Source organism: Saimiri boliviensis, chromosome 14, assembly GCF_048565385.1.
Source record: "Saimiri boliviensis isolate mSaiBol1 chromosome 14, mSaiBol1.pri, whole genome shotgun sequence".
Taxonomy (NCBI): Eukaryota; Metazoa; Chordata; class Mammalia; order Primates; family Cebidae; genus Saimiri; species Saimiri boliviensis.
The window spans coordinates 84,790,133-84,811,723 of NC_133462.1; the positions used below are offsets into that span (position 1 = coordinate 84,790,133).

Sequence of the window (21,591 nt, forward strand, 5' to 3'; positions counted from 1 at the left end):
ATACTACATTTCATTTTGATTTTTATATCTTACCTCAATCTCTTTTTAAATTCTTAATAGTTAATTTCTCTGGTGGATCAAAATAAGAAATGTTGCATCTTCTTTGTTTTCACTATTTTAATTATATACGTCCGGTTAAGTTTATTTTGCTGTGTTACATATATTAACTAGTTTTTACAGTGGAAGGTAAATGTAATCTGAAGAACAAAATTTTTTTTCATGAATTCACTTAATGATTTTAAGGTTTTGTTATTTCTTCTTTAGCATGATTTTTGCCCGTTGTAACACTAGTACCACCCTTGAGTCAGCTGCAAGTTTTAGCTAGCAACATTCTTCTTTCATCTCTTGAACCCTCAGCTTTCCCATATTTAAAATTAGGGTGTTGGTTCTCCAGGGTCCCCTTCCAAATCTGGAAAATGCATGTTTCATGATTTAGAATGATTTAAGTGTTGTTATTTACAGGCTTGAAGACCAGTTCTGATGTATTCAGCGTGTCCTCTCTTGTCAATGCATTTATTTTCTTAAACCCCTTGTTCACACTTTATGGTTGGAATGTGCATGGATTGTGTGGTTTCTGTAATTGTTGATGTTTCTCTAATAAATGTTTGAAGTGATTGGGAAAAAGTTACACTAGTATGACTGTGTGTGGGGGGGAAGGGGTCCTGCCTAAAGTGAGATATGTAAAAACCATTCTTCATCAGTCCCGTTTCAAAATATATTTTAAAAATCTGATTGTCTTGATCTCCATACAGGATGACCCCATAGGAAATATTAACCTGGCCATGGAAATTGCTGAGAAGCACCTGGATATTCCTAAAATGTTGGATGCTGAAGGTGAGATGAAAATTGTTCGCTGAGTTATAGAAAATCTGAAGACAAAAACGTTACGGCTATACACTGGGACCTTCAGCATTTTATAGCTAAGTTACATCCGAAGTGCTATGGATTCCTAACAAATTTCTATCGCTGGCCACGTGAGCAGTAGAGATTTTCAAGTGTAGCTTCTTCATAAATTTCAAAAACAAATTGTACCCTCAAACAAGCCAGCAAAATTACAGCAAAAGGATGTGGTAAAAAGTTCAGCTTCAGCTAAGAAACAAAATGCTTTTATTTATAATTTTTAAAAATTTTCCTGTATTTATTTTTTTTATCAACATAATGTTTTCTCCCTAACCACGTAGAGACAAGTGTAGCAAATAAATGTCTTTGTGACATACTTAAGAGGAAATAATTCATTCCTTCCAGCCAGAAGTTATAGAACTGAAATATAGAATATGGAGCATTCAACCATCAGTGTACCATCCAAACTTTCACTTACTGTTTTTAATTCATCTAAATTTAATTTCGTTAGAGCTGAAACAATTTCTGTATATTTTGTACTTCAGCATCACTCATCCGGGGAACTTGCTTCAAATACTTTTTTACCCCTTTATGTGGTGAATTTGTGTGAGCTGTACCTAGAGCAGACCACTGAAAGCACAGATATATGGGCACCATTCATTCATTTTATTTATTCATGATTTATTTATCACTCAACAGACATTTACTCAGCACTTACTGTGAATAGGACCCTCTGCAGGGAACTGCAGGAGCTGATGAGATGTATACCCTGCCCTCAAGAAGCTTATATTTATATATTTGTTTATTATAAATATTATTTTTCCCTAATGGTCCATTACTTCCACTAATTAGCATTGTTGAGAAAAACTAAGGAAATCGATTACAGTCAGTTGTCAATCTTCCATTCCTCCTTGCTTTTGGTAATTGTATTATGGCCTTTAGGCAGCCTAACCCAGTAGAAACTTCTCTCACAGCTCTCGAGGCTGTGTCTGAAATCAAGGAGTAGGCAACACCCTGGGCCTCTCGGGGAGGGCTCTTCCTTGCCTCTTCCACCTTGTAGAAGCCCTAGACATTCATTCTTTGGATTGTGGCAGCATCAGTCCAATCTGTGCCTCTGTCTTCAAGAAGCCTTTCCCCTTCTGTGAATATTTTTTTTTCTTTTCTTTTTTCTTTTTTGAGATGGAGTCTCACTCTGTCACCCAGGCTGAACTGCAGTGGCATGATCTTGACTCACTGCAACCTCTGTCTCCTGGGTTCAAGAGATTCTCCTGCCTTAGCCTCCTGAGTAACTGGGCTTTACAGACATGCACCACCATGCCCGGCTAATTTTTGTTTCTTTTAGTAGAGACAGGGTTTCCCCGTGTTGGTCAGGCTGGTCTCGAACTCCTGACCTCAGGTGATCCACATGCTGCAGCGTCGGATTACAGGCGTGAGCCACCACGCCTGACCTGTGAATATTTTCTTACAAGGATACCAGTCACGTTGCATTAAGGGCCTATCCTGCTCCAGCATGACCACATCTTCACTTGATTGTATCTGCAAGGATCTTACTCTCGAATAAGGTTACATTCACAGGGGTGCTGGAAGTTGACTTCCATGTGTCTTTTTGGGAGATGCAATTCAACCCAATACAGCAGTCTTTCAATTAGAACTCTAATTTTGCTCATTAATTAATTTAATCATTTTAAATCAAACGTCTGTATCATTGGGTGTTAACACTTGAATGCATTATTTGGAATTCTGCTTACGGTTTCTCTAAGTCTTTAGAGGGACAGAGTCTCTTGAACACTGAAGTCACAATATAGGAGATTTCCTTGCCTCTTTGTCCGTCTGTCCTAAGCTAAGTTTATATTTGTATGGTCTTTCTTTCGACCTTTTTATATGATAAGTAACTATCTTGAGTTTTCCCACTGAGTTAATAGCCAGGATACTAAAGAGAGGAGAAAACAGGGAACATTTAGTAAATTTTGTAGTTTATTCATGCCTCCCGATTCCTAGACTGAGGGTGAGTTTCATATTCCAGCACTCAGGTATAATTATTAGCAGGATCACCATCAGTGTTACTCTGGCACTGCTAGTGTTCTTCTTCTCAGTTCTTCCGTTTTTCCTTAGTCTCTGAGTGCTGGCCTAGCCAGATGTCCATTCTGCCTGCCCTTCCAGGCAGTTGGGGTGTGTGAGCACCGTGTTCATTTCCTCCTCCTAATTTTCCATACTTTTCTTCGTCTTTCCCTTTTCATGATTCAGGAGAATGCTCACACACTGTGTTGCTATCTTTGTGGAATAATTGCTCAAAAGAATCTTCCGGCAAACAGTTCCGAACTTGGCCACCTTGCGTGTAAAGCAAGCGGTGGCATCGCTGCCTAACAGATTTAGCCCACGCGTTCCCTGTTGTACGTTCGTAGCCTGCATTTGGACCTCCCATCACCACAGCATTCTATCAGCATTCTAGAATTTCTGCTGCTCTTTTATGGTCACGTCAGGTCCAGGTCTCCTCTGATCGTGAGTCCCTTTTGGTAAATCCTTGCCTTCCCACCTGCTGCCATGGACCTTAATTTCTGTCATTTGTGTTGGCCTCTGAACCCAAGTGGGGATTTTTCAGGTGGCTCATTGGCCCACTCACCCATGAACTGTTACTTGTAGCCAAAACTGGTGAACTTCTTCCTACACTTACCTCCTGTGCGTTTAAAAGGCCGTAAAAGTCGTTACTCTCTTTCCCTCCCCAAATCCTCGTTTGAGGTGCAGACTAGGTTTAGATTTGTGGGTACCCTTGTGCCATGTGAGCCTGCAGAAGGGATCTTGTTGAGCGCTGGACCCTCCGTGGACGTAGTAATAGAAAGTCCCGCGGAGTGAGCTGGTGTGTGCTCCCTGTTGCATTCCCAAGGCCTAATTCTGTCCGTGGATGTGGCTTTCTTGCTAGGTTAGGGCTCTTCTTTCCCTCCTCTCCTCAGAGTAAGGAGACCCTCTGATCCGGAGGAGGCAGTTGTTTGTGTTTTTTAGCGTAGGTTTCTTTGAAACTGACTTTCTGTTGGTGCAGTGGTATGCCTCACGTGTTTGTTTGTCTGGGTTAGCTTTGCCATTCTCTTTGGCAATTCCTGTATTTCCCTTGACTATTCTGAAAAGTTCACGGAGAGTAATCACTTTGTGGGTGTGACTTCTTTGATGTGAACCAAAATTTTAACACCATAAGTGTGTGGGGGCGAGGGGGGAAGATTCATGATTCCAACATCTCCGAGGAAGCACTTAGCAGAAGCCTGCTGTGTTAGATCATCTACACAGTTAACCTTCTTTTCTCCACACAGATTTAGTATACACTGCCAGACCTGATGAAAGAGCCATAATGACTTATGTTTCCTGTTACTATCATGCTTTTGCTGGTGCACAGAAGGTGAGGATGTAAACCATGAGTCACTGCTCACCCTTCACCTTCTGTGTCTTAATTTTTTTTCAATCGTTTTCCTCTTTACCCCCCCTCTCCTCAGAGTAAGGAGACTGTCTGGTTCTGAGGAGGCAGCTGTTTGTCTTTTTTAGTCTAGCTTTCTTTGAAAGTGACTTTCTGTTCATGCAGTGCTATGCCGTTCATGTTTGTTTTCCGGAAGACTCCATAGTTACACAACCCCACATCCTTTCTGTTCATAGTCTCTGCAAACCCAGTGACTAGGTTTCACCATAAGGAGTTACCAGGTTGTCTTTTTAACTTCACACTGACCCACTGACTGACCCGAGTTCATAAAACAAACTTACAAAAAATGGTGTTGCCAAGATGGAGGGAGAAAGGATGTTAGGTTTTCATGGTTCTGTTTTCTGTCTTCCTATTGACTGTTTCAGCAACTAGTAGAAATTGTAGCGAGAGTCATAATCAGCACAAGCCACTAGACCCTTCTCTTCAGATATTTGGTTACTCTTGGTGATTTCTGTAAGCGTCATGGTAAGTTACAGGAGTGAGTGAAAGAGTTGCCCTCTCCGGTGAATTTCATCCTCACACGAGGCACTTTGCAGAGTAGGCATCCCCAGCAGTGGTGAGGGTGGGGAAGGGGAAGTGGGAAGACAGACAGCGCAGTGCAGCCCTGTGAATGTTCCTTGCGTCTCGCAAAGTGACCTGCGTTCCCTGGAGCAAAGGGGCTGGGTGTCCTGCTGTGGTCGGAGGACCAGAGTCCCGAGGGACGGGTAACAAGCTCTGATCCACCACACACCAGGTTCCCATGTGAATGCATCGAATGCACCTTTCAAGGCCCATCAAGGGGTGGGGAGAAAACAAGCCCTCAGTTCCATCCTTTAAAAACGTGCTGGCTCAAACCACCCTGCTCACGAATCATTTCGTTCCTGCACGGCCTTCCTGAGGTTCAGGACCACGGGCCCCTGAGACGCAGAATATGGGTCCGCGTAAACCAATTTGTTCTTCCCTCTGTTCTCCCCGGTTTCTCCCCTTCGTCTGTGTGTGTGCGTGTGTGTGTGCGTGTCCTGTGTTATTTTCTCCCCCTTCAGACATCGTGAACACCCCCAAACCCGATGAAAGAGCCATCATGACGTACGTCTCTTGCTTCTACCACGCTTTTGCGGGCGCGGAGCAGGTACACAACGCTTGTCCGTCCGGGCTGTCGCGTGACTCTCTCTCTGTTGGTTTTAGTTGTGTGTGCATACTTGAGTGTGTGTTTGTGCGCTTCACATCTGACCTTGGAATCTTTCTGAGTGTTTTCTAATAACCGAATTTGGCAAGTTCTACTAAACTGTGAAAACGTTTTTTAAACAGCCTTAACTTTAGACAGTTCCTGAAATGTCTTTCTGTGTTTTTCTTTTAATATATTTCCTTTATTTCATTAGTGAGTTGTGGAAAGTGTTAGTGCTTTAGGGAAAACAACAACAACAACAACCAGATACCATGAAATTGGAGCCACATGCATTGAGTGGAAAAGGGGAAATGTGGCCAGGAGAAGTGAATGCCTTCCCAACTCAGCCTTGTTTTCTGCTTAGAAATTGCCTTCACAGTTCTGTGATTTGTTCTAACATCTTTCAAGACTCATCTTATTTTACGTGAAATAGTGAAAGGGATAACAGAGTTGGAACCTCAACAATACTTACATTTCTTAAGGCAAACCGCCCGAGCAGCTTTCTGCATATTCACCTGCTTCTGTTTCTGCCTCTCCTTGGATAAGCTGGAGTGGGCTGAGGATGCAGTGTTTCAGTGAAAGCCTGTCACTAGGAAATGACGCTAACAGGCTGGTTAGGGCTCTGGAGGAGAGGCCTTGGAACAGGCTGTGAGCCCAGAAGCCTAGATAGGCAAGTTCCTCTGGTTCCATCATACAGTTGTGGTTCAAGGCACTCTGCCACTCCTGCCCCGAGTTCCTTACCACAAAGGATGATAGAGAATTATGTATTACCTCAGTGACTTCTCATGTCGGTTAGACAAAATCATCTTTTTTTTTTTTCTTTAGCTAGGAATTCCTTATCAAAACAAACTAACAGTACATGTAGATTATATGCTTTAATTTTATACATATAAGTTGTCTTGTTTGGATAGATCTTTCATCAGGACTCTGCCATATCCATAATTTGTCCTTATAGTAAGAGAGGGTAAAACATTATATAATTTTATTCAAGGAACACGGCAACTGTAACAGACAAAAGGAAGCATGGCGTCTAGGCCAGGAGAGTGGAGAGTTTCCCATCACAAACACGTTTAAACTTCCCTGGACAAAAACACCTGCTGTTGCTTTAGAGCTCGTTTTCCGTTACGAGTAGTAAAGTTTTGTGATACAAATCCAGTTCTAGAAGACAGCTCTGTACCTCAGGTCAAAGGCATCATATTTGCAATAAAGAAAGCATTAAATATTTAGTTTGGCCTTGAATATCAAGTTGTTGAAATTTATTTGAAATACTTGCCAACAAAATCTTAAAGCAAGCTCAGCGCTGTGGAAGGATCCCCTCCCCAGAAAGTTCTGCGTATTCTTATCAGGAGATCAGGAGATGAGGTCTTCAGTGAGTTCAAGTGCAATGGCATATCTGTGTTTTCATGACCCAGTCATTTTTGCCTTGATTTCCAAAGGCTAATGTTATTCAGGGTGTTTCCATCCCATCATCATGAGATCAGTGGAGAGTTCAGGTGGACACTCAGGGACCCGAGATCTTGGTTTCCTGGACCCGTATATTTCTGTGACTAACTTGCTGGATGTTTACCAAGTTTGTGTTTGAGACTAATGCTCTCTCCCCATTATTCCCTACAGTCTAATCAGCCTGCCGTGTAAGTCTGTGTGAAAACTGTGACGAAGGCGTGAAATGATTCGTAGAATGCAAAAGCCATGCCCTCAGTCTTACCACACCCTAACCCAGACTCTGCACCGTCTGCAGCACGCCACCCCCCTCGTCCCCCCTCATCCTCCACGTCGTTCCGTGCTGTGTGTGCGCATTCCCGTCGACGGAGCCGTCCTGTTTACCTATTGTGTTTTACAGGCCGAGACAGCGGCTAACAGGATATGTAAGGTTCTTGCTGTGAATCAAGAGAATGAGAGGCTGATGGAAGAATATGAGAGGCTAGCGAGTGAGGTAAAGGAAACTGGTGACCTGCAGTTCCGTCCATCCTCGCACAGGGGTTGAGGCACAGAGGGTGAAAACAGGGTAAAAAAATACTCCATGGGTTTTTTTTTTTGTTTTTTGTTTTTGTTTTTTTTGCCTTTTTCATCTCAGGATGAAAGTAGGAGAATACACTTGATCTCTGAGGTTGTTCCTGTGGTAGTAACCTAACTTTTGGCAAAAATGTAATCCCCAGTGGTCTCTCCAACGATCCCAAAGCAGCAAGGTGTAGTTTGCATGTCTGAAGGCAGGAGAATGGATTCTGTGCTCAGCTCTGCACCCCCAGGGGTGGACACCCCTAGACGACCTTGCATTACTGTTTTTGTTTTGATTTTTTTCCCGTTTCACTGGCTAGCAACATCACATAGGATGCACTCCATATTCAAAAGCCTTTCTCCACACAAGGACCCACCATCAAAGGAACTGGCCCAGCCTGGTGTCAGGAGCTGGCTCGGGCTTGGGTGTCAGTATAAATATCCAGAGGAAATCTGGGGAAGACAGAGCCCTCCCTGCAGGATGTTTGAGCATGCGTTTCTGTGGGCCTTTCCAGAGCTCTTCAGCCAGGCTCTTGCTGTTGTTTAGGACAGCACTTTCCAGGTTGGTTTTTTTTTGTTCTTGTTATAGCATCACAGTGACTACACGGTGTCCTCACTGTGTCTGCACTGTTTCCCCAAATACAACCATGGGCTGCGTGAAGCCCCCAGCCGCCTCCTCTCTAAATTGGACTCAAATATAGTGACATATACTGCAGACCAAATAATTTTCACTTTTTTTTTTTTTTTTTTTTTTTGAGACTGTCTTGCTCTGTCACCCAGGCTGGCGCGCAGTGGCACAGTCCTGGCTCACTGCAACCTCTGCCTCCTGGGTTCAAGCGATGGTCCTGCCTCAGCCTCCTGAGTAGATGGGATTACAGGGCCGCACCACCACACCCAGCTAATTTTGTATTTTTAGTAGAGACGGGGTTTTACTATGTTAGCCAGGCTGGTTTCGAACTCCTGACCTCAGGTGATCCACTTGGCCTCGGCCTCCCAAAGTGTTGGGATTACAGACGTGAGCCACCGTGCCCAGCCTGCCTTTCAATTTAGCTGATACTTGGTCTTTATTGGGAAAAGTATCAGGACACTTGGAATAAATCTTCCAACAAATAGTAGTGTAACTTAATGACACGTGAGTTTACATTTTCATATTGCTGCTGTAGAAAAATTCAATTTGATGGCATTGTTTAATGACAGTGATAGGGTTACCAGCCATGAAGCATGGCCAGTATTGAAGGCCAGAGGATCCTTAGTAATCCCACCCTTCCTTTTCTTCCTGGGTCCTTCATTTATCCTCCTAAAACTCTTCGACTCTAGGTATTATCACCATTTAAACTATTTTTCATTCTAATCTGCTGTCATTTTCCAAGTGCTCAGTAGGCGTAAGTGTAAATGGAGTTTTCAGCGAGCCATTTGTAAGACCTAGGTAGTCATTCAAGAGGTGGGTGCGTATTTTGTCCTTAGGAATTCACTACCATGTTCACTTCTATCATGCAGATTTACGTAAAAGCTAGATGTTAAAATATACTGCAGCACTGAGTTGGGCCCAGGCAAATACATTTGTATAGTAAATAATCTAATGAGATTTGAGCTTCTTTTTTAAAAACACATTTTAAGTTAAATCCAGTTCTTTGCTGAATTTATTACACCACAGTTCTGCCATGTCAAGTATTTTTTTTTTTTTTTTTTTAATTTGAAAGTTCCATCCAGCATTTGTCTGCTAATGTCTGGTCCCTGAGTTTCTTGTAAACGTCACATTTTTGTAAGACACGACTTTATGTGCTCACTTTAAGTTTTCGACCTGTGTATGGTGTCGTTGGGGTGATCGCTAGTGGCCATGGGTAGACACCGGAAATTTCATTCATGCCTCTGTGCATAGAGATACCACATTTCAATAATTTTAGGAACACTAGGTTAATCCATTACAAATTATTGGATGCTTCATTTTTTTTTTTAACTGGGGGTGGGGGTTTGCTGGTGTCTTCAGCAGTATTTTTGTGTTTTGGGAGCAGCTTTTGGAATGGATTCGTCGCACAATCCCCTGGCTAGAGAACCGGACTCCTGAGAAGACCATGCAAGCCATGCAGAAGAAGCTGGAGGACTTCCGGGATTACCGCCGGAAGCACAAGCCCCCCAAGGTGCAGGAGAAATGCCAGCTGGAGATCAATTTCAACACACTGCAGACCAAACTGCGGATCAGCAACCGGCCCGCCTTCATGCCCTCCGAGGGCAAGATGGTGTCGGTGAGTAGCGAGCACCAAGCCCTCGAGGCCCCACAGGAAGCCTCCTTCTAGCCTACAGGCTGACCTGGGTTAGGAGGAGGCATTGACTTCTTGAATCATTTTAGTTGTGTGAATATAATTTTGGCCCTGTAACTACTTCATTCTTAATACTTTTCTCCCAACCCTCATGCACTTCTTGACTCCAGCTGCCATTGGGCTGTGGTGTCCCCCAGGGAGCAGGCCTTTAGGAAACACTCAGTGAGAAGCCCTCTTTCTTTCCTCCCTCCTCATGACCTTGGCCCCTCATGTCCACCAGCATCTACGTCATGTGTCTTCTGTTCCCTGCTGTCACAACCTGCCCATCTCAGCTTCACAAGGTCTGAGTCCAACATGTATCTCCCTCTGTTTCCCATGGTCACTTTCTCCCTCCACTGAGTCATGCACACCAGCCTACAGAAGTGCTCTAAAATCTGCCAGTCACAAGCTCAAACCAAGGACTCCACATCTCCTGCGAGCAGCTTCTTGGCTACCCTTTACAGCAAAATAGCTAGAGGGAAATCTTTGTGGTTACCTCTTTGGACTTCCCACTTCTTCCCCACTCACTCACTCACTTTTTTTTTTTTTTTTTTTTTTTTGAGATGGAGTCTTGCTCTGTCACCCAGGCTGGAGTGCAGTGGTGCGATCTCAGCTCACTACAACTTCCGCCTCCCGGGTTCACGCGATTCTCCTGCCTCAGCCTCCCAGGTAGCTGGGACTACAGGTGCCCACCACCATGCCAGGCTAATTTTTGTCCTTTTTAGTAGCGATGGGGTTTCACCGTATTGGCCGGGCTGGTCTCTAACTCCTGACCTTGCGATCTGCCTGCCTCAGCCTCCCAAAGTGCTGGGATCATTTTTATTTTTATAGGCTCAGTTTCTTTGACCCAGCTGCCCATTTTCCCTTCCTGAAGTTCTTTCCACTTTGCCCTCCTGTTTCTTCCTCCTTCCCTAGCAAGGCCGTCTTCATCTCTGCTCAAGGCCTTGCCTCCTCCATCTACCTGTAGATGTTAGTGATACTCAGGCTTGGTGCTGAGCCTTTTCTTCATTTTAATACCCTCTACGTGATCTCATCCACGTCCGTGGCTTCTTTTTCCTTTTTCTTTAAATGGGTCACAAATCTGTCACCCAGGTCGAAGTGCAGTGACGCAGTCACAGCTCGCTGCAGCCTCAGTTTCCTGGCTCAAGCGATCCTCCCACCGTAACATCCTGAGTAGCTGGAACTACAGGCGCATACCATCACTCCTGGCCAATTATTTCTTTGTAGAGATGGGGTCTCGCTGTGTTACCAGGGATGGCCTCAAATTCTTGGGCTCAACTGACCCTCCGACTTCAGCCTCCCAAAGTGCTCGGATTACAGGCCTGAGTCATGCCCAGCCAGGCTCATGGTTTTAATTGCTACCTAAGTGCCAATACCTGTCAAATTTTAAATCTTCAGCTCTGACTTCTCCCCAGATTCCAGGCCAATATATCTACCTGAGTATATTATAGCATATTAAACCTAACATATTCGAAATGATTCCTCCCAGTTTCCTTGATCCTAGTGAATTATGTTACTGTCCTCTACGTTGCTAACCCCCAAATCCAGGTTTCAGCCTTGATTCTTCCCTTTCCGTCACTTTCTTACATCCAGTTCTTCAGCCAGTCCCACTGGCTCTTCTTCAGAATACATCTTAAGTCATCGCTCTTAATCCCCTTCTCTTGAAATACCCTAGCTCGGCTATGATGAATACATTTTGAACAATCCTGCCAATTCCATTTTGCCCACCCTGAGCTATGTAGGCCATTCTGTTCCGAGAGCTTGCGGTCTGAGACACCTGGCATCTTGGTAACCAATTTTCTGAGAAACAGGGCCCACCGGCCCATACATCCTGTCCCTGCCACTGTGTAATGCCTCCCCCACATCCTGAGTGAAAAGCAACTTCAAATAGAATTTTGTTGTTAGGCATCCCCGCTTCCCCTAACCTGCTCCTTCTGCTTCTGTGATAATCTGCTTACTGCCCCCTGACCCTAAACTGGTATAAAAATGTTGGCCGCACTTTGTTCTGGGTCGGGAGGTTTGAGCTCTAGCTGCCTCTCAGACGCCGGCCATTAAAAGTGGAATCTCAACAAACTCAGAGTGTGGTGCTTCTGTTTAAACTCGCTTAGGTATAACACACTTTCCCTGCACAACCACTGGCTTATTCTAGGCCACCATTCTCTCTTCTTGGACCCTGCAAGTAACCCCTGACTGGTTCTTCTTTTTCTTTTGCCCCTTAAAATTCATCCCCCATACATCAGCCTGTGTCATCTTTTAAAAGTATGAGTCAGATCTCATCTCCTTTCTTCTCAAAACCCTCCAGTGACTCCCCAGAGTATTTACTGTAAAATCCAGGTTCCTTATTTTGGCCTATCAGGACGTGCATGATTGCTAAACGCATCTCATCTCTCGCTCTGCCCCGACTCGCACTGCCCCGCCCCGCCCCGCCTGCCGCCACACCGCCCTGCCTGCGCCCCTCCCGCACGTGGAGCACATCCCCCATGCTTCATCACATTCCTGGCTTTTTTTTTTTTTTAAAGACAGGGTTTCACCATATTGGTCAGGCTGGTCTCAAACTCCTGACCTCAGGTGATCCGCCTGCCTCAGTCTTCCAAAGTGCTGGGATTACAGACGTGAGTCACCACGCCCGGCCATCCCTGTCTTTTTCTGTGATTGAGATCTTGGCCCAAGTGCACCCTACTCAGAGGGGTCTTCTCTAAGTAACCTGCCCACAGGGACCCCTGACGGGCGGAGCTGGCAGTGTCTCTTGACCCTGCTTTGTTTCCTCTCACAGGATTTCATTATCACTTTCCGAAACGAACTTGCTTGTTGAAGTACGTAATGATTTCATGATTGTCTCTCTCCCCCACCACCGTGGAAGCTGCGTGGGAACCGGGAACTTTATAGGTGTTGTTTACTCTTACAGAGTTTCTCACTAGTGCCTGGTACATTCTAGATGCTCAGTGAATAGTGTTGGTGGCTGGTTGGCTGGACAGTTCACCCCGGTCACTAGATAAGAGTTGTTTTGGAAGCCAGGTGTGCTGACACATGCCTGTAATCCCGGCTACAGGAGAGGCCAAGATGGGAGGGTTGTCAGAGCCCAAGAGCTAAAGAACAGCAACATAGCGAGACTCCACCTCTAAAAAAATAAAAATAAAAATAATCATAATAAAAAGTTGCTTTGAAATGAGTCATCTCGAGGCTTTATCTTCTGGTAGCCAGAATTGTTAGCCTCTGCATCTTTGTCTACAACCGGAGAAGTGTTAGGATAGCCGCTAACTGTGTTAGTCTTAAAAATTCTAATTAAGACATTTGGAAGCCAAATAACTGAATGGTTATTGGGGTGCGGGGGTAAGGAAGGAAAAGAAAACAAAAGGAAAACACCATCCATCATGTAGCGGAGGGGATTTATAGAAGAAATGATGAGGCTAGAATGTAACGAATGTGCTCGTTACACGTTCGCTTCCTTTCTCTTCCAACCATCCTAGGATATTGCTGGCGCCTGGCAGAGGCTGGAGCAGGCTGAGAAGGGTTACGAGGAGTGGTTGCTCAATGAAATTCGGAGACTGGAGCGCCTGGAACACCTGGCTGAGAAGTTTAGGCAGAAGGCCTCAACGCACGAGACTTGGGCTTATGGTAAGTAGACAGGACTCAGATTGGATTTTTGAAAAACAGAGTTGAGTCATGCACAGAGCCACGATGCATCCTTACAGACCCTGTGCTTAATGTCTGTGACACTAAAGGTAGGGGTCATCACCTTTCTCTGCTATTCTCTCAGTGCTGTATTTATTTAAGAGGTAGGCATGAGGGCTGGGTGCAGTGGCTCACGCCTGTAATCCCGACATTTTGGGAGGCTGAGGTGGGTAGATCATGAGGTTAGGAGTTCGAGACCATTCTGGCTATCATGGTGAAACCCTGTCTCTACTAAAAATACCAAAAATTAGCTGGGCATGGTGGCACGCACTTGCAGTCCCAGCTACTTGGGAGGCTGAGGCAGGAGAATCGCTTGAACTGAGAGGCAGAGGTTGCAGTGAACTGAGATCACACCACTGCACTCCAGCCTGGGCGACAGAGGGAGAGTCCATCTCAAAAAAACAAACAAACAAAACAAGCAATGATAGGCATGAAAATTTATTTTCTAATCAAGCAGATAATCTATGTCTTCCCAAAATGTGTTCTTTACATACCTACCTACGTAAGGCCCGGCCTCCTACAGTGTTTTCTGTTTGATTCTGCAAGTATCTGTTCGTTCCCTAATTGGTGGTCAGACGGCCGTGGGCCAACCACTAGCTTCTGCCAGTAGAATGTGTCTTAAATGCCGCAGAGCAACATAATGTGCCGTGTAGAAAATCTGACTGGGAGGAAGCATGCAAGGTATCTGTAATCTAACTTTCTTATTTCGCTTGCATTCATCTGCTTTATTCAGGCTTTGCACACAGACCTGCTTCCACAGCCATAAGAATACGGTCCTAACATTTTTTTTTAACTGTCTGCTGGACTAAATAGTCCTTCTTGCCGAGGCAGAAGAATAAAGCATTTTCCCCATGACATAATAATCTGTTTTGAGATTTGGGAGATTTCTCCTCATTCTATGGCTTTTGCTTTTCTTTTTGCTTGATTTTTTTTTTTTTTTTTTTTGAGACGGAGTTTCGCTCTTGTTACCCAGGCTGGAGTGCAATGGCGCGATCTCGGCTCACCGCAACCTCCGCCTCCTGGGTTCAGGCAATTCTCCTGCCTCAGCCTCCTAAGTAGCTGGGATTATAGGCACGCGCCACCATGCCCAGCTAGTTTTTTGTATTTTTAGTAGAGACGGGGTTTCACCGTGTTGACCAGGATGGTCTCGATCTCTCGACCTCGTGATCCACCCGCCTCGGCCTCCCAAAGTGCTGGGATTACAGGCTTGAGCCACCGCGCCCGACTGATTTTTAATATTTCATAGAAAGGTAGTTACAATCCAGGAAGCTGAAGCCGGGCGGGTTGGTGTCGCAGCTCTGACACGTGGCGGCTGTGTGCCCCAGATGCGTTCTTAATCTCACAGGGCTTCCATGTCCTCTTCAACGTTGGAATCACAGTAATACCTTCCACAGAGGGTTTCTATGAAGATTTAATGAGTTCGTATTTAGAAAGCATTTGAAGTAACATCTAAGACACTGTAAGTGCTACTTCATGATCATTAGATACATGAACATATACTTTCCACTTCCAATTTTATAGAATTTATTTATTTTTGATGGAGTCTCCCATGCTGGAGGGCAGTGGGGTAATCTTTTGATCTTGGCTCATTGCAGCCTCTGCCTCCTGGGTTCCCGGGTTCCAGCAATTCTCCTGCCTCAGCCTCCTGGGGAAGCTGGGATTACAGGTGCATGTCACCACATCTAGCTAATTTTTCTATTTTTTAGTAGAGACGGGGTTTCACCATGTTGGCCAGGCTGGTCTCAAACTCCTGATCTCATGTGATCCACCTGCCTCGGCCTCCCAAAGTGCTGGGATTACAGGTGTGAGCCACCCTCCCTGGCCAATTTTACAGAATTTTAAAGGTCGTTAGCCAGGGGATAAATGTGGATCCAGTCGTGACCACAACAGTTGCTGGATTTAAGAAGTATTTATATGGGAAAATATAAGTGGTGGCTCCGAGAGGAAAATTTCTAATATTTATTATCAGGAGAAACAAAGCACAGGCCCCATTTAAGCACATAGAGGATGGCTTCCAAACAAGAAGAACTAGGGTGGGGTGGAACTCGCGGGTAGCCAAATAGAGCACAAAGGTTTTATCTAAGCATCCCCAGTAGCTCTTGGGAGTGAGTAATTACTAACTTAACTGAGGACCACACAGGAAAATCAGATGCTTGTGACTTAAAATAATGAAGACTACAAATTTGGTTTATTTTATTTTGTTTTATTTGAGATGGAGTTTCGCTCTGTTGCCAGGCTGGAGTACAGTGGTGTGATCTCAGCTCACTGCAGCCTCCACCTCCCAGGTTCAAGAGATTCTCCTGCCTCAGCCTCCCAAGTACCTGGGACTGCAGGCATGTGCCACCACACTCAGCTATTTTTTTTTTTTTTTTTTTGGTATTTTTAGTAGTGGGGATTTCACCATGTTGGCCAGGATGGTCTTGATCTCTTGACCTTGTGATCTGTCCACTTCAGCCTCCCAAAGTGCTGGGATTACATGGGTGAGCCACTCACCCGGCCTGGTTATTTATTTATTTATTTATTTATAGAATGCACTTAGCATACTCTCCTTCCCCCTTTGTTTGGAGACATGAGCTTTCAAAACAGAGGGACTGGGGGCATCCTTAGCAGGTAACTGCCCGAACTCCATCGCATGCCTGGCCTGTGTCGTCAGTCCTGCCCCTCTCTGTCCCCTCGTCTTGGTTCCTTGGAATCTCAGGACTCCCTGAGAACATGGCTGGCACGAGGAAGCCACTGTGTCCTCAGCATATTCATACTTTCTCACGACCACCTTTGCAGGCAAAGAGCAGATCTTGCTGCAGAAGGATTATGAGTCGGCGTCGCTGACAGAGGTGCGGGCTCTGCTGCGGAAGCACGAGGCGTTTGAGAGTGACCTGGCAGCGCACCAGGACCGTGTGGAGCAGATTGCAGCCATCGCGCAGGAGCTCAAGTATGTGCAGACGCCGGGGGTCCTCCCAGGAGCCCAGGGGACTCCACAGAGAGGACAGAGGCAGGCCTGCCTTTCCTTTCCCAACTAAATGCAGAGGGAACCAAACTAGAGGCACTCTGTGCAGGGATTCTCTTTATTTCTTATTTCTTTTTCTCTCTTTCTTTCTTTTTCTCTCTCTCTCTCTCTCTTTCTTTTCTTTCTTTTCTTTCTTTCTTTTCTTTCCAAACTAGAGGCACTCTGTGCAGGGATTCTCTTTATTTCTTATTTCTTTTTCTTTCTTTCTTTCTTTCTTTCTTTCTTTCTTTCTTTCTTTCTTTCTTTCTTTCTTTCTTTCTCTTTCTTCCTTCCTTCCTTCCTTCCTTCTTTTCTTTCTTTCTTTCTTTTTTTTTTTTTTTGAGACAGAGTCTTGCTCTTGTTACCCAGGCTGGAGTGCAATGGCACGATCCCGGCTCACCACATCCTCGACCTCCTGGATTCAAGCGATTCTCCTGTCTCAGCCTCCTGAGTAGCTAGGATTACAGGCATGTGCCACCTCACCTGGCTAAGTTTGTATTTTTAGTAGAGACGGGGTTTTTCCATGTTGGTCAGACTGATCTCGAACTCCTGACCTCAGGTGATCCGCCTGCCTCGGCCTCCCAAAGTACTGGGATTACAGGTGTGAGCCACTGCATCCAACCTCTCCTTGTTTTTTTAAATGTAGAAACAGACTTTGGTTCTTTGTTTGTGGTAGAATCCCTATGTCCTCCCATCTGGCAACACCCCAGCCCCCAGCAAAGGCAGGTGTGCTTCCGGGAAGGTGAGAAATAATTCTGGAGCATTGGTCCCAAGAAAGCTATGGGAAGGCAGCGTCACCCAGGCCAGGTACAAGAGGCAGAACAAAGACTATCCTGAAACCAACACAAAACAGAGGGCACTGCCTCACGTCTGCAGGAAGAGACACCAGGGCCCCACTTCGGTTTATCATCCCATGAGTGCTGGTGGGTTTTTTTTTCTTTTCTTTTCTTCTAGAGCCTTCAGATGAGAATTTGTTTAAAAATATATTTTATTTATTTATTTATTTATGTTTTCTTTTTTTTTTTTTTTTTTTTTTTTCCGAGACAGAGTCTCACTCTGTTACCCAGGCTGGAGTGCAACAGCATGATCTTAGCTCACTACAACCTCCGCCTCCCAGGTTCAAGCGATTCTCTTGCCTCAGCCTCCTGAGTAGCTGGGATTACAGGCGCGTGCCACCGCGCCCAGCTAATTTTTGTATTTTTAGTAGAGACGGGGTTTCAGCATCTTGGCCAGGCTGGCCTCGAACTCCTGACCTTGTGATCCAACCGCCTTGGCCTCCCAAAGTGCTGGGATTACAGGCGTGAGCCACCGTGCCCAGCCTTATTTATTTATTTTTGAGAGTCTTGCTCTGTCACCCAGGCTGGAGTACGGTGGCACCATCTCGACTAGCTGCAACCACTGCCTCCCGGGTTCAAGCGATTCTCCTTCCTCAGCCTTTAGAGTAGCTGGGACTACAGGTGCACACCACCACACCCGCACCACCACGCCAGGCTAATTTTTTGTATTTGTAGTAGAAACGGGGTTTCACCGTGTTAGCCAGGATGGTCTCGATCTCCTGACCTTGTGATCTACCCGCCTCAGACTCCCAAAGTGCTGGGATTACAAGCATGAGCCACCAAGCCTGGCCCTATACTGCTGGTTTTTTTGTTTGTTTGTTTGTTTTGTTTTTTGAGACGGAGTTTCGCTCTTGTTACCCAGGCTGGAGTGCAATGGCGCGATCTCGGCTCACCGCAACCTCCGCCTCCCGGGCTCAGGCAATTCTCCTGCCTCAGCCTCCTGAGTAGCTGGGATTACAGGCACGCGCCACCACGCCCAGCTAATTTTTTGTATTTTTTTTTAGTAGAGACGGGGTTTCACCATGTTGACCAGGCTGGTCTCGATCTCTTGACCTCATGATTCACCCGTCTCGGCCTCCCAAAGTGCTGGGATGACAGGCTTGAGCCACCGCGCCCGGCCTATACTGCTGGTTTTATGAGAAGAACTAACATGACGATTGAGCCTAGGCTGGATGAAGCACGGAGGGAATGTTCTCAGTTCCCCTGCTCTGTGTAGCGTGAGCCCTGGGGTGCGGCGGCCCTCGGGGAGAGGAGCCTCCTTGCAGTGTTTCTGAGCTTTCTTAAGCTCCTTTCCCTTGTAATAAAGACAACATTTTATTCCCTACTCCTTCCCCCACCATTATCATCACTGATACATCTGTAGAATGTTTAGAGCCTGTCACATAATGTTAGCTTCAAAAATTAAATAATAGGCTGGGTGGGGTGGCTCACGCCTATAATCTCAGCCCTTTGGGAGGCCAAGACAGGCGGATCACAAGGTCAGGAGTTCGAGACCAGCCCGACCAGTATGGCGAAACCCTGTCTCTACTAAAAATACAAAAATTAGCTGGGCATGATGGTGAGTGGTGCCTGTAGTCCCAGCCACTCGGGAAGCTGAGGCTGGAGAATCAATCACGCGAACCTGGGAGGCAGATGTTGCAGTGAGCTGAGATTATGCCACTGTACTCCAGCCTGGGCAACAGAGCGAGACTCCGTCTCAATCAATCAATCAATGAAATTTTTTTCAATATATTTCATTTAAAAACTGCCATGTTCCTCACTTTGGACTAGAGAAAACCCCTTAATTAGCAGATGGGGCCTTTTAAAAGAGATCCTGTGTTTCGGTCTTGCCCACACAAACTCTTACTTACCCGTGACCTTCATGTCCACTGGGCGCACGGTACTCATAGCCTGCAGGTGGTCTTATTTCCCATGCTTCTGGAATGCTGGCGTTTTGATTGCTCAGTAGCAGGTACAAATAAAATACGGATGAAAAGAAACTCAAGCTCTTTAGTGCTCTATAATAGCTCCCATGAGCAATCTGGAATGGCTTTAAGTGTGGCCCATAAAATTTAAGTAATAGTTGTGTATTATTATTATTCCTGGCATCCCCAGTGCTTATGTCTTCACACAGGCTAGGTATTAACCACACACAGAGCTTAAGGATGTGCTCTTCTAACTTTATTAACATCCTTTTCCATTTTCATCTGCCCTTCAATAATTAAGTTTTCTGTGCCATTCTCAAAGTGCATAAACAATAGTTATACACATAGTTATGCAAACTCTAACTCCTTGAAAGCAGGTACATGTAGAACCATTGCTTATGAATTAGAGGAAGAGAGAGAGATTGTACCCTAAACGTAACTGTGGATGGGTGAGCATTGGTGTCTCTGTTACGGAACAAGGGAAGGATTCCTAGGTTTTTGTCTTGGAGAAGTCTTTCTTCTCTTTAATATCTGCATTTGAAGAGCCATAGCCTTCTCATTTTGTGTTCAGGGCTGTGCCCACTGCTGCCGTTTTGGTTGGTTTTGTCTTTTTGGTTATAACAAGTAAGCACAGGAATCGTAGTCAGCCTTGGTCTGGTGAAGAGGATTTGTCTTTAGAAAGCTGCTGTTTGCTCTTGAGAATGGGATGAGCTTTAATGAGGTGATAGGGAAATTCTTCTCTACTGGGAAAATACTCAGATAATAACCATGTGCATCCTTTTTTTTTTTTTTTTTTTTTTGAGACGGAGTTTTGCTCTTGTTACCCAGGCTGGAGTGCAATGGCGCGATCTCGGCTCACCGCAACCTCCACCTCCTGGGTTCAGGCAGTTCTCCTGCCTCAGCCTCCTGAGTGGCTGGGATTACAGGCACGCGCCACCATGCCCAGCTAATTTTTTGTATTTTTAATAGAGACAGGTTTCACCATGTTGACCAGGATGGTCTCGATCTCTTGACCTCATGATCCACCCGCCTCGGCCTTCCAAAGTGCTGGGATTATAGGCTTGAGCCACCACACCCGGCGTGCATCCTCTTTATTCAGTAACAGAAACAAGAACATTCAGTAAGCACAAATTTGTGTTATTCAAAGGAAAAAAAATGCAACAACCCCTGCCTTAATTTAAGGTTGAAAAAAGAAGTAAACAAACTTAAGCTTTAAGGAAAGGGATTTGGTAGGGTAGGAGGGGACTCTTCAAGTTGTCTAATCCTGGACTGTTTTTGAGGAAGTCTCCTGAAGATGTCTTTAAACTTCCATGGCTCTAGATTTATTTCTTAACGAAAAAAGTGATTAAGTTTTATACAGGATTCAAACTTGTTATCCCTGGAGGCACTGGATTAAGCTTCTACTTAAGAATTTGCTTTAGGCTGGGTGCAGTGGCTCATACCTATAATCCCTGCACTTTGGGAGACTGAGGAGGGAGGATCATTTGAGGCTAGGAGTTCAAGATCAGCCTAGGCAACATAGCAAGACATCAATTCTAAAAAAGTTTTTATAAGAGCCAGGCGTAGTGGCCCATGCCTGTAGTCCCAGCTACTTGGGAGGCTGAGGCAGGAGGATCAGTTGAGCCTAAGAGTCTTGAGGCTGCAGTAATGTATGACCACGTCACTGCACTCCAGCTTGGGTGACAGGGTGAGACCCTGTCTCTTAAAAAAAATGGCTTCAGTGGTGTGCACAGAAAGATAGAATGCATAGACAGATCTGGCAGGGAAAAGTAAGGATTTAGTGAGAAGTCATTTTGTTCTAGCTTGTCACACAGCTGGCATCAGATGAGTCGGAACCTCTTTGTCTCTTAAGTGGAAGGGCTCAGTTCGGCCCCATTTCACAAATCCCTGTGTGTTAGAGAAAGTCCTGGTGCCGCTCTGGACCTGACACTCTACCCAATGGTGAGCCCAAGTGCCCTTCAGGGCAGCCAAGGACACAGCGTGGTGCAAGCTGACTCCTCCCTCCCTGCTGACTCGTTTTGATGTTCCAGTCACTGCGGTTGCTTCCTGGCCCACAGGACTGTCCACCAGGTCCGAGAGTGACACCTGCTCACCTTCACTCACAGGGACATTGCCACTTAGAAATCATGCTCTCTGAGGGCCTCTCCCAGAACAGGAAGGGAAAATAAATGGCGCCCGCGGCCGGAAGAAGACAGCAGTTCTCTCTGTTTAGAAATCTGTTGGCCAGCAAAAGCTTTATGAATTCTTCTTGTAATTTATCTGAGAAGAGTGATGTTTACAGTGATGACAGTCAACAAAACCCTGAAATACCATTCCAGTTCTCTATCAAATTGGCATTTATTTATTTTTATTTGTATAAATGTTGGGGGTGGGGGTACAAGTGCAGTTTTGCTACATGTGGCCGAGTCAGGGCTTTTAGGGGATCCATCACCCAAATAATGTGCATTGTATGAAATTACA

At 45.4% G+C, this 21,591-nt stretch overlaps 1 protein-coding gene across 3 annotated transcripts in view; it reads left to right on the forward strand.

The window, feature by feature from the left end:
* ACTN2 (actinin alpha 2) overlaps positions 1–21,591 on the forward strand; it is a 79,039-nt gene that overhangs the window by 39,454 nt on the left and 17,994 nt on the right. Inside the window, exons 7-12 of one of the 3 annotated variants that reach the window (XM_039464254.2) lie at positions 753–834; positions 5,323–5,408; positions 7,285–7,377; positions 9,452–9,682; positions 13,204–13,351; positions 16,187–16,337. In XM_039464254.2, the coding sequence (XP_039320188.1) occupies positions 753–834; positions 5,323–5,408; positions 7,285–7,377; positions 9,452–9,682; positions 13,204–13,351; positions 16,187–16,337 (791 nt within the window). Of the gene's footprint in view, positions 1–752; positions 835–4,139; positions 4,226–5,322; positions 5,409–6,786; positions 6,832–7,284; positions 7,378–9,451; positions 9,683–13,203; positions 13,352–16,186; positions 16,338–21,591 lie in introns of those variants that run through there. The other 2 variants (XM_074385354.1, XM_074385355.1) reach the window with 2 other exon arrangements.